Source organism: Phytophthora sojae (genome assembly GCF_000149755.1).
Source record: "Phytophthora sojae unplaced genomic scaffold PHYSOscaffold_3, whole genome shotgun sequence".
In the NCBI taxonomy this organism is placed as follows: Eukaryota; Oomycota; class Peronosporomycetes; order Peronosporales; family Peronosporaceae; genus Phytophthora; species Phytophthora sojae.
In genome coordinates, this window is record NW_009258117.1 from 2,227,616 (window position 1) to 2,240,308 (window position 12,693).

General features: G+C 49.6%; 2 protein-coding genes across 2 annotated transcripts; both read right to left on the reverse strand.

The window, feature by feature from the left end:
• Positions 1–6,386: 6,386 nt before the first annotated feature.
• PHYSODRAFT_285342 (hypothetical protein) lies at positions 6,387–6,791 on the reverse strand (the record flags this gene model as incomplete). Its single annotated transcript, XM_009524327.1, has 1 exon — positions 6,387–6,791. The coding sequence occupies one exon, from the start codon at positions 6,789–6,791 to the stop codon at positions 6,387–6,389; it is 405 nt and encodes a 134-aa protein (XP_009522622.1).
• A 4,865-nt stretch (positions 6,792–11,656) lies between these two features.
• On the reverse strand, positions 11,657–12,482 carry PHYSODRAFT_263675 (hypothetical protein; the record flags this gene model as incomplete). Its single annotated transcript, XM_009524328.1, is given in 3 exon segments — positions 11,657–11,779; positions 11,799–12,265; positions 12,303–12,482. Coding segments are annotated over 3 exon segments (770 nt in total), but the record flags the coding sequence as incomplete, so codon positions are not given.
• Positions 12,483–12,693: the final 211 nt, after the last annotated feature.

Below are 12,693 nucleotides of genomic sequence, written 5' to 3' on the forward strand. Positions count from 1 at the left end.
ACGAGCATGGAGAAGGCGTCGAAGAGGGAGAGGTCCAGTAGGTAGGCAGGCGCCCGTGCGTTGGACTAGATACAGCGGGTACAGCGGGGATAGGATTGAGTAGGAGGATACCGAGCGGCGGTCGGCCGACTCGACCCTCAGTTGCGGTTTTTCACAGGATTGTGGAGATTCAAGACTAATATACACGAGTTGCGCCGAACGCACGGGTTTCCGGTCTTTGGAGCAGCAACGAAGAGCGTCGGCCAAAGCGACGGCAATAGCGAAGGTATGGCAGTGGTAGACCAGTGCACAGATGAGGGTAGTGTTCGAGTAGGGCGGCAGGACTGTGGAGAGAGACCACAGGGGCTGTGGTGTTGGAGCAACTCGGCCGAGTGGCGCGGAGCTCGCAGGTGCCAGTGTGCGAACGGCTCTTGCTGCCTGCTGTATATAACTGGGCTTTACGAGCTGGGAACAGATAGTGGGGCTACCTGACCACTAGCGCTTATAACGTTTCCTCCTCGCCATCCCTATCCTAGCCATGCGTACAGGCCAGTAACGTCTGGTCGACACTGAACGGCCTCGCACTGGTAGAGACCCTGCTTACCGAGACGCTCCCTAGGTGCTTAGGTGAGCAGCTTGTGTTAACGATCCCCCTCCGACGCGGTGTAAGAAGAAGGGCACCCGGAGTGGAGATAACGACAAGAGTATCGTGCACATCTTTGCAGCACATTTGAACTTGACAGTGTGTGCAGCTTTACCGACGCGAGTGCGAAAAGTTTCAGCCCGCTCTGGGGGTGCCCACCTTACACACAATCCTATCGACACAGAATGCTCTACACCATATACCACAGATATTCAAACCTCATGAAGTACGTATCCTCCAACAGTGAAAGCCTATTATAGTGTCCAATTAATTTCGTACTGTTAACTGCATGGAAAAGGCTTTTTGATGCCGATGTGAAGCGTTTTCTAGAACGTGGGAGCTCCGAGGTAGATCAAAAATGAATTCAAATTTGTATAATAATTTAGGCAGTACAAAATGATGGAATTACTGATATTGGGTAAGCTATAGTTTGGGGGCATGTACTGCATGAAGGCTGTGTTGAAAGTCTTTGTAACGATTGGTTAGCCGTAAACAGCAGGATTCATGTGAGTTTTTTTTTCGCCTGAGTACCGGGCCACCTCCAGAAATTGTGAAACCCATTTACATGAGCTTTATCGTCGGCTGTAAAATGCCTTACGATACATGTAGAAATTGACAAAATAATGGCGACTGCAGGCTCATGAGAGGCCAACCGAATGCATGACACTCTTTGATAATGCGGATCCATGATCTACTCAAGCGGATCGATGATACTACCGAAGCAGATCGATGATCTACCAAAGGGGATCGATGATACTCTCTAAGCGGATCTAAAATCGTGCTTACGTCTTAGTATGCAGCTTATGACGGTGAGTACAAGTATTGCACTGTTGTGGTCGGCTTACCTTTAGAGGTGGCGGAGCTATCGACAGCGCAGTACGCTCGTGAAGCAGTTCTTGTCTGGGGCTCCAAACAGGAATTCCATACGAACTATGCTAACAAGTACCAAAGCTTGTCAAAATATGCAAATCGATCCTAAAAGCACATTTCTGTACCAGTAGCCCGTTTTTTGGTTTTAGCATCTGTACGGCTAATATAGGAATTTGTATGTAGCCCCGCTGCAGTTAGCGGGGAGCCCGCTGTCGATATCACCTCCCCCGACTCTCGCGCTGTCGGTGTGGATGTTCAAAGTAAACACAGCATGTATGCAATGCACAGCTGTATGTCACGAACAGGAGCGAAATCCGTCCGCGAACGGGATGTACAGTAATCTGCTTCCTCAGCGAACACCGGATATGTATAAGACACCTCAGGTTGATATATTATGAAAGGATTGTGTAAACAGCCCTAATGATAAAATGTACTGACTTAGCCACTGTAGTACGGAGTACACGCAGCCTGGCCGCAGTCAACTCACGCAAGCACCTGCTTATGTAGTTACGCCGCGTCTGCTCTACCTGTACGTAGTGTAGCGCACATATTTTTAGCACTTCTTCATTCTCATGACATGGCTTCGGCAGTCGCCATGGACACCTTCCTCTCCACGGCTACGGACACAGTTTACTCTTTCTTGACTGCGCCTTCGACAGTGGCGGCGGGCACATTTTCCATAACAAAGACAGTATGTCAGTGCGAGATGTGGTGGCAACATCGGCTTCTTCTTCGTTGTCGTTGGCTGCTTTTTCGTCTCCAAAAGCGCTTGCACGCCTTATCCCCTAAGTACGCACCTGCATGAGATCAAGCATCAGCCCAACCATTTACCTGCAGGATGACAACCATGCGACACTTGTAACTTTGAGCAGTAGTAGCACTTGGAGTCGCGTATTCTATTTGCCTCAACCTACATTGCATACACATCTTGTTTGAACATTGGCGACAGCATCGGGCGCGAAGCCCCTACAAACACAACAGTATAAATGCGAAGACTACGAGGTATTATCAAGGCGGTGCCATGCATAACATACAACTATTAGATCACGACAGTAACTTTATTGACCATGCCTTGACTTCAAGTGCTCCATAAGCGTCGTCAGTGGTTCCCCATTGCTTCAAAATCTTGGCAGGACCAGCTCCGTACTTGCCCGTATACGATTGCCTGTCCCCGCGGTGCCTGAGCCGGCATGGTTTGGGCTGAATACGCTAGTCTCGTTGGTGGTTTTGGGGCCGCAGTTCGGGAAAGATGGTAGCTTCATCAGGAGAGAATTGCGTATCCACAGACCTGTGATAATATGACGGATATGCAGCATGCAGTTAGAATGTCAGTCCCGCCATGCTAGATATGCATGGTGTGACTACATACCTAGGGTGAACTGCGTCGGCGCTTGCTGCTGGCAACGTTTCATGTGCTGGGAGAGAGTTTGTTATTGCTTGTGGCTGCTGTGTAGGCGGTAGTGGCGACAGGGTTGGTGAAAGTACGCGTTGCCGGCAGATTCTGTGCTAAGTACACAGGCACAGACAGCGTAAGAACAAGCATTACAATGCCTTACGCTCCAATCGGCGTACCTGCTTGGGTCAACTCTTGCTGCATGATGCCGACTGCCTCCCGCGTTTTCGTCTCGTCCCCTGCCGGCAGCACTGTTGCGCTTTCTAGTCCATGATATCATCGTCATTTGTGGTTGTCTGAGAGCATACAAGCAGTTGCACCATCATATACAACGTCAGAATACACAGTTGGTGTGCTGGTGTTTGCGGTGCATGATCTTACTCGTCCATGCCGCCCATATCTGCCTCGATCCTGGTGTACCGCATACAGGGCCCGTGGTCCGACTTCGTCCGTGACATGCACCAGCACCGGTGTTGGTGGCGGCGTCGGCGACGGCGACGCCAACTCGGCGTTGCGACCGACGATAGTCGCCGACAGCTGCCGGATCTTTCGTACGTGATTGGCTAATATCAGCCTGGGACGATGTGTGTAGCGACTCAACTGGAGATGGATATCTCAGCTTTTTGCGATCATCTCTCTGTAGCGAACAGGCTCTTAGGGAGCCGACACCCTGCAGTGGAATCTCCACTGCAGGACAACGTCCCCACTCTCCCAGTGGATCTAATGAAGTCGTTGATTAATTGGGTACCCCAGCTAACGTGCAGAAGTAAGGTATCAGTGCAGGTACCTGCTCCAACATCACATGTTCAATTAGGAACGCTGTTGTCATAGATCTGCGTGAAGATGTCGTCATTGTATATAATAAGTGAATTGCAAGCTTTACATACTGGGGGTTGCAACCCCCAGACCCCCGCAATAGAAAACCCCAGTTCCGGCAACGGGTCCGTTCGCTGGAATGCTCATCGCTGGGCCCGCCTACGCAAATACCGCGCGGGCACCCCGCGCGGGTTTGCTGCGGCTACGCTCCTCTCAACCGCTCACTACCGCTTTTAGTGCTGACTGCACTCTTGCTGGTAGGATCGAACTTGAAGCGACAAGTCTGTCCAATATTATTATGTTCTTAAATAAACTGTAGGAGACTGAGTCTGACGCTACCGTATACATGTATAGTTTGCTGACCGTGTTCCCTCCGCTCTAAATGAGAGTATGAACGTATGCGACGAGGCATTTAGTATAATCATCACAGCCGGTAAACTGTATCATTTTAGCTAAAGCTGCACCCGTCGTCCAGTTGCTAAGCCAAATTAGCTTTTCTCTGTCTGGAAAGTGCCCTCTAAATCATGTACCTCCGTTTTAATGACATACGGTCACTAAATTTTAAATATTTATGCAGTAAAATCTCATATACTATCCATGTCACAATTTAGGAAATGTCAGTAAAGACAGGATTTTTCGGTCAAAAAACGGTCCTGGGCGACTCAATCAGAATGTCAGCCCAAAACCCTTCCTTCTAAACTGATATCAGGTAAGTAAATGAGGGAATGGGCCCTAGAAAAAGCTAAGTAAAAGTGAGTGCTTCAATGTAAGTGGGGACTTCGACCCCAATTAATATTAATACATACAGTATTATTAAATAGTAGTACGCTAGGCTACAGTCTGTTGTTGTACAGTACTCTCACTTTTGGAGGGACAAATCTCGGCTCAATTGCGAAGGAAGCCGCCTCCAGACTGTTGGTGTATATTCGCTGCGGGTACCGTCAGCGATTTTTTGTGTCCCCCTCAGTGGCGCGCTTGCTTAATCGGATTTAGAACAAAACAACTCAAGGTGCCACAGCAAGGGTGGGGCTACCCACTGGGATGCTTTCACCTATTGAACCGAGCAGTGTACATACATAGATCTGTATGCAAAAGAAGGCGGCCAACTATCCATCCAGTCACCGCAGAAACCACCCAGCAACAGCAAAACAAAAGCAGCCGCTCCTTTCATCCTTCCAGATAACGCTAGTGATAATCAACACGGACGGCCACTAGCACAACAAAGTGTCATCCACCAAGTCCCCAGCCGCAGCTACCAATATTGTGCTTTTCAGTGTTTTGGCGAATCGGACGTGTAAAACAGCTACTTACCTACTAAGATGGGGCTAGGTTATCGGAGCAGATTAGCAAGTCCCTCATAGGGAATTAGGACCAAGAATTGCTAGTCCGATGGAAGCACTTGCGCAGCAGGGGTTAATGTTAACCCCGAAATGGGTGGTATTTATACTGATAATATCACCCCGGTCTGAGGATTAATACTGTAAATATGTGGTGATACTTCGTTATCTCAAATGATATTTATATTTATATTATATTTATATTCACTTAATATTAATAAATTTCGATATTTTCAAATGATTACGCACCACGTTGGCCAATCAAAACCTGTTTTAAATTCTGATTACGTACAAACACAGAGCCCAAGAGGACCTTAGCCTAAGGTCCTTACAATATTACACGTGAAAATGAAAAGTGAGAAGAAGTATGAATGAATACGTTCTGTTTGTACTTGTTGCTGCAGTTAAGCCTAATGCACACAAGTTCGCCCGCGAAGTTTCTACTAAACATTATATACCTTATTACCTGGGCTCACATACATGTATGCCGCTGAAGAGCCCTCACACGTGAATCCTACTAATTTCAGTGCAGTAGAACTATAGCAATTTGGAGTTAAGACACTGTAAGTCGAACCGTCCCTTATCTGAGCTCCGCTGCTGCGTGGCAAAGTCGAGTTGCCTTCACCGGTCTTCTTCTTCTAGAGTATTACCTGTCAAAATATTATCAGGGTATCTGATATCGCCAGATGAGCTGGTTAATACCGAAAATATCAAGCAATATCAGTCTTTTTCAATTGATACTGCAAAATATCAATATAATATGTTATATTATACCCCAAAATATAAAAATATTCTGGTTAGCCCCTGTTGCGCAGGTCCTACAAACAGCCGAAAGCCCGAATGTCGCCCATTTTCACGGCATTCGGGGTTTGAGGTCTTACGAAGGACTCCTGCCAAGTCTTGTGGCAGGACTTTCATACGAGCTGACTCTAATACGGCGTATGTCAAACGCAGAATAAGCTTAGGGAAACACGATGCAGTCGATACGTTAAACACTCCAGTCTTCGCCCTTCGCCTTCGCGGGTTCCGGCATTGCTTGCGTCCCTAAGCAAAGCTTGCTTGGCTTGGACTCCAACCGGAGTCCATTGAACGGAGAGACTCCGGGAGACCGCTCATCGGACTCGTCCGAGATTTGCATCTCAGATTTAGAGACCGCCAACCTCAGATTAACTGACCTCCAAAGTCCTACGTAGGACTCGGCAAAATGACCGAAAGGCACAATACCACTCGTTTGCATAAGAATATCCGATCTCTCCTCAAACCACGGCGATCTTTATTTTGCCAGCTTACTCTATTCAAGTAACGCAACATCAAACTTGCGCGCTGGATCATCGTGCAGAGAGAACGCCTACACAGGCTTGGCCAACCCGGCCACAAGCTGGTTTGCCGTGGTAGCACCGCTTTCGTGTGCCGCTTTGAGCGCGGCTCGGGCCTTTGCAATGTTATCGGCATGAATTGCACCCATGTTCCCCAAAATCTTGGAGACATGTACCATATCTTCTTCGTCCAGCTTCTTGTGGATCTCATTGAGGCTCTTGAATTTAGGTGCTCGCTCTTCGGTTTTCCCATCGTCAGCGGGGGCCGCCAAGTCATCGTCTTCGGGATCGGCGACTCGAAGGAATCTCTCGCGAGACTCGCCACTGATCACGGCGTCGGCCGCCAAGCCGGGCGCGGCCTCCGACAAGAGCTTCGCCTCGGCACTGCTGCGAGCGAAGATCGCGACGGCGACGGCAACGAAGAATACACCGCGCATGGCTGTAGCAAGGGGGGTCTTTCTGCTGGAGGGAGGGAGGGGCTTGTTGTGGCCGTCAGAGCAAAATGTGAAGTGACAGCCACCATTCAGGCTCTTGCGTCGGTCGGTCGGTTGGTTGGTTGGCACCGGAGGCCGACAACGGCCCCACCATGCACATGTACCGGTACCAGTCATTGGACTGAACTCACACTGGTAGAGCGCGCCAGAGTAAACAAAAAATAATCAATGCCAGCCTCTCCGTGTAGATGTGCACACATATAGATGGAAAGAGTTCTTCTTCCTTCTACACGGTATCTGGTATTATTGAGCGCACTATCATAGCCTGGAACAGCCTTGATGAGGACATTGTAGTTGAGAGTTTTGAAAAGGCGCTTCCTCAGCACTTTGAAGCTCTGGAATTCTTGTAGCCACAACAATACAATCCACCTTTTCTTTGTCACGATCGTAACTTCCTTGTCGTCTTTTTCTACATTATTGACCTTTCTCTAGGATTAAGACCTCACTTTTGACCAATCAGCTCAACTGGCGTATGTTTTGGGAGCTACCTGTTTACGATGGAGGATAGTGGTCAGTGCTGGCGTATTTTTCCGTGGTCATCTGTACCTACAGTGCCTACCTTTTCGACTACGGTACATGTATTAATACGACACGGGACATAACTTATGTCACAGAAGTCGCCTTCCACACGTTTACGTAGGAGTTGTAAGCCCTAGAGGTCCTTTCAAAGGACCAAAGGACTCCATTGGTCTTCTCCAGTATTGAGACAGTCTGGCTTCGAAAAAAAACAAGACCGGCTCGATGTCGAAAGCTATTTGTATACTGAAGTATAGCCGCCACGCGACCACAGCGAGTAAAGGACGATAACAACCTGCGATTTGTACAACAGCAACCACACCAAACGGGCACCAGCAACCAGTTTTGTGTACAGAACCGATCCTGTACTACTCGGTTCTGTACTCAAAAGTGGTTGCTTTTCTGTGCGGTTTATTACACCGCATATCGCAAGTTCGTGTCACGGTCCACCAACACCAAAACCAATGCTGTATCCCAAAAGGACGCAGGCATTGTCTACAGGTGGCGGCGAGCTGAGCCGCGAACAGGACGGTGCCAACCACGTGCCGACATGCCTATTGACCTCTAAGAATGACTAATGTCTACTTCAAAATAACTCGCGCGAGTTAATATGAAGTAGTGGATTCAAAATAACGCGCGAGTTAATATGAAGTCGTGGATTCAAACTATTTAATTCAAATTAACTCGCGCGGGTTATTCTGAAGCATCTGGACCATTTTAACGCGCGCGAGTTATTTTGAATTTGAACCAGGCAAAGCTATACTGAGCTCAAGTACATGTACATGCAGTTTGTGTAGCGGCCATTCGCAGGCGCCCAGCTTAGCGCAGGAACCTGGAGAAAGGGACAGGTTGCTAGTGATCGAAAAAGTGGTTGTTGACGATCACTTTCCAGCTCTTTTGGTTGTTCTCGTCTTTTTTAGATTGCCATTGTCCCAAAGAAGGTTGTTTATGGTCCAAAGTTGGTACACTGGCGACCCGGACTCGACCACAGCAACGATGGTGACCGGGGAACCGACTCTCTGGAGGTGATACCGTATCGACAGCGGGCTGTGAACAACACCTCAAAACTGGGACTACATGTAGCACCAAAAACTTGTTTCAGCACCATAAAATAGGTTAGCAGCACCATATTGCACGGCACTGCACCAGACAGACCAGCACATGAAACAGGCCAGCCGCCGAGCTTAATGAGCTCGGCGCTCAGCCAATCAGCGCACAGTCGCTAGAGGCAACTTGCAACGTGCCGCTGGCGGCGCAGCGTTATGCAGTCCTGCACCACTGCTTCGCTGATAATCCACTATGCGGGGGCTGCACTCGCTTTATATTGGTTAGATCTAGATAATCCATACGAGGAATTAGGGAATTGGTCATTCGTCGTGCCGCAACCGGCATCCCAAGTCACAGGGAAATACCGGTACCAGCAAGATCGACTATCGGCGTTCTGCGACTCGAGCGAGCGTTTGGGGCTGCAAACAGCTAGATACATAACTTTATAGGGGCTATATACACACGACGCATGCGCGCATTTCTTCTTTAGGCCTCGCGTGGGACCCTCAATGCGAGAAACTCACCACCGCTTGACTGATCATTAGACACTTACCTCCGCTATGGCCTGTAAATCGACCACCAGCAACGATATTAGCTGTTACTGACCTGGCGTACTAAACAATTGATGTAACATGAGCACGTACTAAGGCGCTTGTTGGAATTTCTTCGCATGGAATATGGCTGAGCACAACACATGCAGATGCTTCATTGAGGCGTTAGTTTTAGTTCCTTTGAGCGGAGCTGGTACGAGTCGGCGCAGTTTTCACAGCCTGAGGCATCTATGAAGCTCCTGTTCTCACGCCTCATGTGACGACCGACCCAATCTACCTAGGTAGCTTGCATAAAGAAGAATTCCTCGCAAGAAAGGTAGCGCGATAAGCAAGGTTACTTCAAGTAGTTTTGTTAGGACAGTTTGGGTGAAGTAGCTGCATTTATTAAGACGACTGGGCTTACCAAAAATGTTGTGTGTCCATGGTTGATTACACGAAGCAGGGCAAGAATACGTAGCTATCGCTATCGCTTGCGATTTTCTTTATTTCTGCGACAGCTAAGCGCTCCCTAGATTCACTGAGGCGAAGCTGATTAACCTGCAGCATAGTAGCTTTAACGAATTGTGGTTTACTTTGCATACTGTTCGAATTCAAGTGTATTCAACTACTATATGGCTAGCTTGCGGACAGGATGTCGTGTGTGGCGGGGTTATGCCTTACACCAATAGCTAGATCGCATGACTACAGCCTGTAGTCTCACCGCGGCAGTTGCCACCAGCTCTTGGTCCTGCTGGCTCTGCTTGGCTTCACCACGTTAGAGGCTTGTATTACTATTATGTTACACTTAGGGCTACATGTACATATGAGCTTTAGCCTCGTACGAGCTTGGATAGCGTGAATCTAGGAGTAGGAATGCCATCAGTGTGTAAGTCACTGCTGCACTAGGCCACAGTCTAAAACTACCCCTGCGCGTATCGTGCGCTTCCAGGATGCACGCGTGGGGTGTCATTCGGTTCGCGATATCCTTATCTACATGTTCCATGCGAGCAGATGGCTCCTGCTCCCATCCAAACCCTCTAGGACGCGCACTCTTAGTGTGAATCATTTCGCATTAAGTCAACCTATATGCTACATGCGAGCAAATGAGTCCTGTCCTCGCCAGACGCCTTCCAGACGCGCGAGCGTAGTGGCAGCCGCTGTGTAACATACTAGCCTGTAAGGCCCGTACGAGTAAATAGCTTCTGCGCCGGTCACACATTTCTTAAGCTCCCTAGAGTAGTGCCTGAGGCTCGAAAATACTCCTGTCGTGGTACTCCATGCGAGCAAACATGCTCCAGCTCTTTGCATTTGTTGGAATTCGCCGCGAGCTTCCTCGTGCCGACATTGAGCTATGCACCTTGATTTGTGACTGACCACCACCCCTTTATGAGAAATTAGCAGTGTGCTGTGCCAGACAAGCCTGCGGAATGGACCGTCCATCGTCCTCTGAGCTGTACCGGTTCTATCTATTTGGTGTTATTCACTTTTTCCTTGGTGCTGCTAACGTTTCCTCCAGCGGGCTTCCCGCTAACTGCAGCGGGGAGCGAGGACAGGCGCAACAGTACTGACAAACGTTGGTACAATACTACTTAAGTAACGTACAATGAACGGCTTCAATACATGTAGCCTACCTGTAGCTAGCTATCTGGGGTGTAAGTATGCGGGGAGCTGGCTTGAGTCATCGCTATGAGCAGTGGTAGGTTGTGTCTTGTTTTACTAAGTCCCACCACTAAGTTCCACCTACAGGCATTCACTCTTAGGCATGCATTTCGGTACCCAAAGATATGCACGAAAGAATGCTACCGGTAAACCTCAAGCTGAAGGTGGTTAAGCAACACAAGTGGACTCGGGCACTGTCGAATACGTTAGAGTAATGCAAATGCATGTTTCTCTATTTAAAAAATGATCAGAGTCTTTGTACGGTCTCACTCCGAAGAAAAATGAAATTCAACAACATCTCCTGAGGGCTTTCATGCTCGCTTTGAAGCTGCAATCCATTGATTATTGCGGAATTACGGATTATTGTTTTGAAATATATCCCCCTAGGTATTACTGATTCGACTTTGATTTCCGTATGCGGGGTATTTAGTTTTTGGATTCCTGGAGCGGAGGCTCGGAATTACAATGTCGTGCCTCCGACCAGAAGAAACTCTGAAAATTTGAGGGTTTCTAAATATTTAGTTGAAAGCCACCGTTCAGCAACAAGCCCGATTGCATGGCCTAGTGGAAAATGGAAAGTGATAACAACACAATGAGAGCACAATGGCTAAAATCATACCAGTCCATCAAACGGCGTGACATGATTGCTGTTTATCGCAGCCGCCCCGGCCAAGTATTTTCCAATCGTTAACTTCAGATCGGAAAAATGCGTTGACGTATCGCACGGCGACCGCTGACTTCAAAACGCTATTGACGGAGCGTATCTACTGCTGATATTCCGCTACGTGCAGCGCGAATGAAAATGACTGTGCTTGCTATATTCGCTACGGTCTCGTCGGTGTTTCTGCAGCCATTGCTGCAGACATGCCAATACAGACGTGTTGCATTGCATACAACTACTGTACGAACTTAGACCATACAACACTCGGGGGTTATTGGCAAAACGGAACTCATCGACAATATATTACTGACACAACACAAACAACTAGGCCTGTGGATCCACAGGAGCACAAAGACAACTTGCCGGGTGCGTGTACGCCACAGCATACAGTACCCTCAGGCAGAGCTGACCATACCGATCCGACGGTAAGAACGTCGTAACGGACCCGCTCCTTACTCCGAGCGAAGCTGACGGTAGGCCTTCTGAGACATAGCGCCCGTGTCACCAGTTGCAGTGTTTGGTCCGTTGCTCGGGCCACTGCGCGGACCAGCGTTCTTGTTAGCGTTCGCAGTCGCCGTGGCGGTCGCAGTCGCGCCGCCGCTCGTCTGGACAGGGCCATCGTTACCACCGGGGCCAGCGCCGACGTTGGTATTCGCGTTGGCGTTGGCACCGCCAGCGTTGGCCACGGCGGTGGGTGCGCCTGCGTAGGCGTTAGCATTTGCGGGGGCGCCGGCATTCGCGTTGGAGACAGCATTGCCGGTATATGCGTTGGCATTCGCGGGCGCACCGACATTCGCGTTGGAGACGGCATTTGCAGGCGCCGCCGCGTTGTATCCAGGGACCGCCGACGCCGACAGCAGGCACACCGACACCGACATTGGCTCCAACGCAAGCCACGCCAGGCACACCGACATTGACACCGACATTGGCACCGACACCAGCCACGCCAGGCACGCCGACACCGACTCCCACACCGGGAGCATACACGCCGGGGCCGTACAAGCCTGCGCCGTACACACCTGGAGCCACTCCGACACCCACGGCACCGGAGACTGGGATCACACCGTGGAAGCGGGTGTTGTGCACGTGGTTGTTGTGGATGTAGCCGGGGTGGATATGGGCAAAAGTCTGGGCCACCTCCTGCTCCGCGCTCACTCCGCTTGACACGACGGCGGCGGCGGCGATGCACACGGCGAAGATGTTGCTGCTGCTGCTGAACATGGCTGGGGACTGCTGATGACTTTTGTTTGGTCTGGGAGGACAGGGAGAGCGCTGGCGCTAGGAGACACGCCTCGACTTGGTTGAGATCGAACGCGAATTGAAAAGTGAACTGTAAGCGCTCGTGGGTGCAGCGCGACGGTGAGTCTTGTGTAGACCCAGACGTGAAGCCTGTTTCAGGGGTGGGTGGCACCATATTGCAACAGCGTGGCGC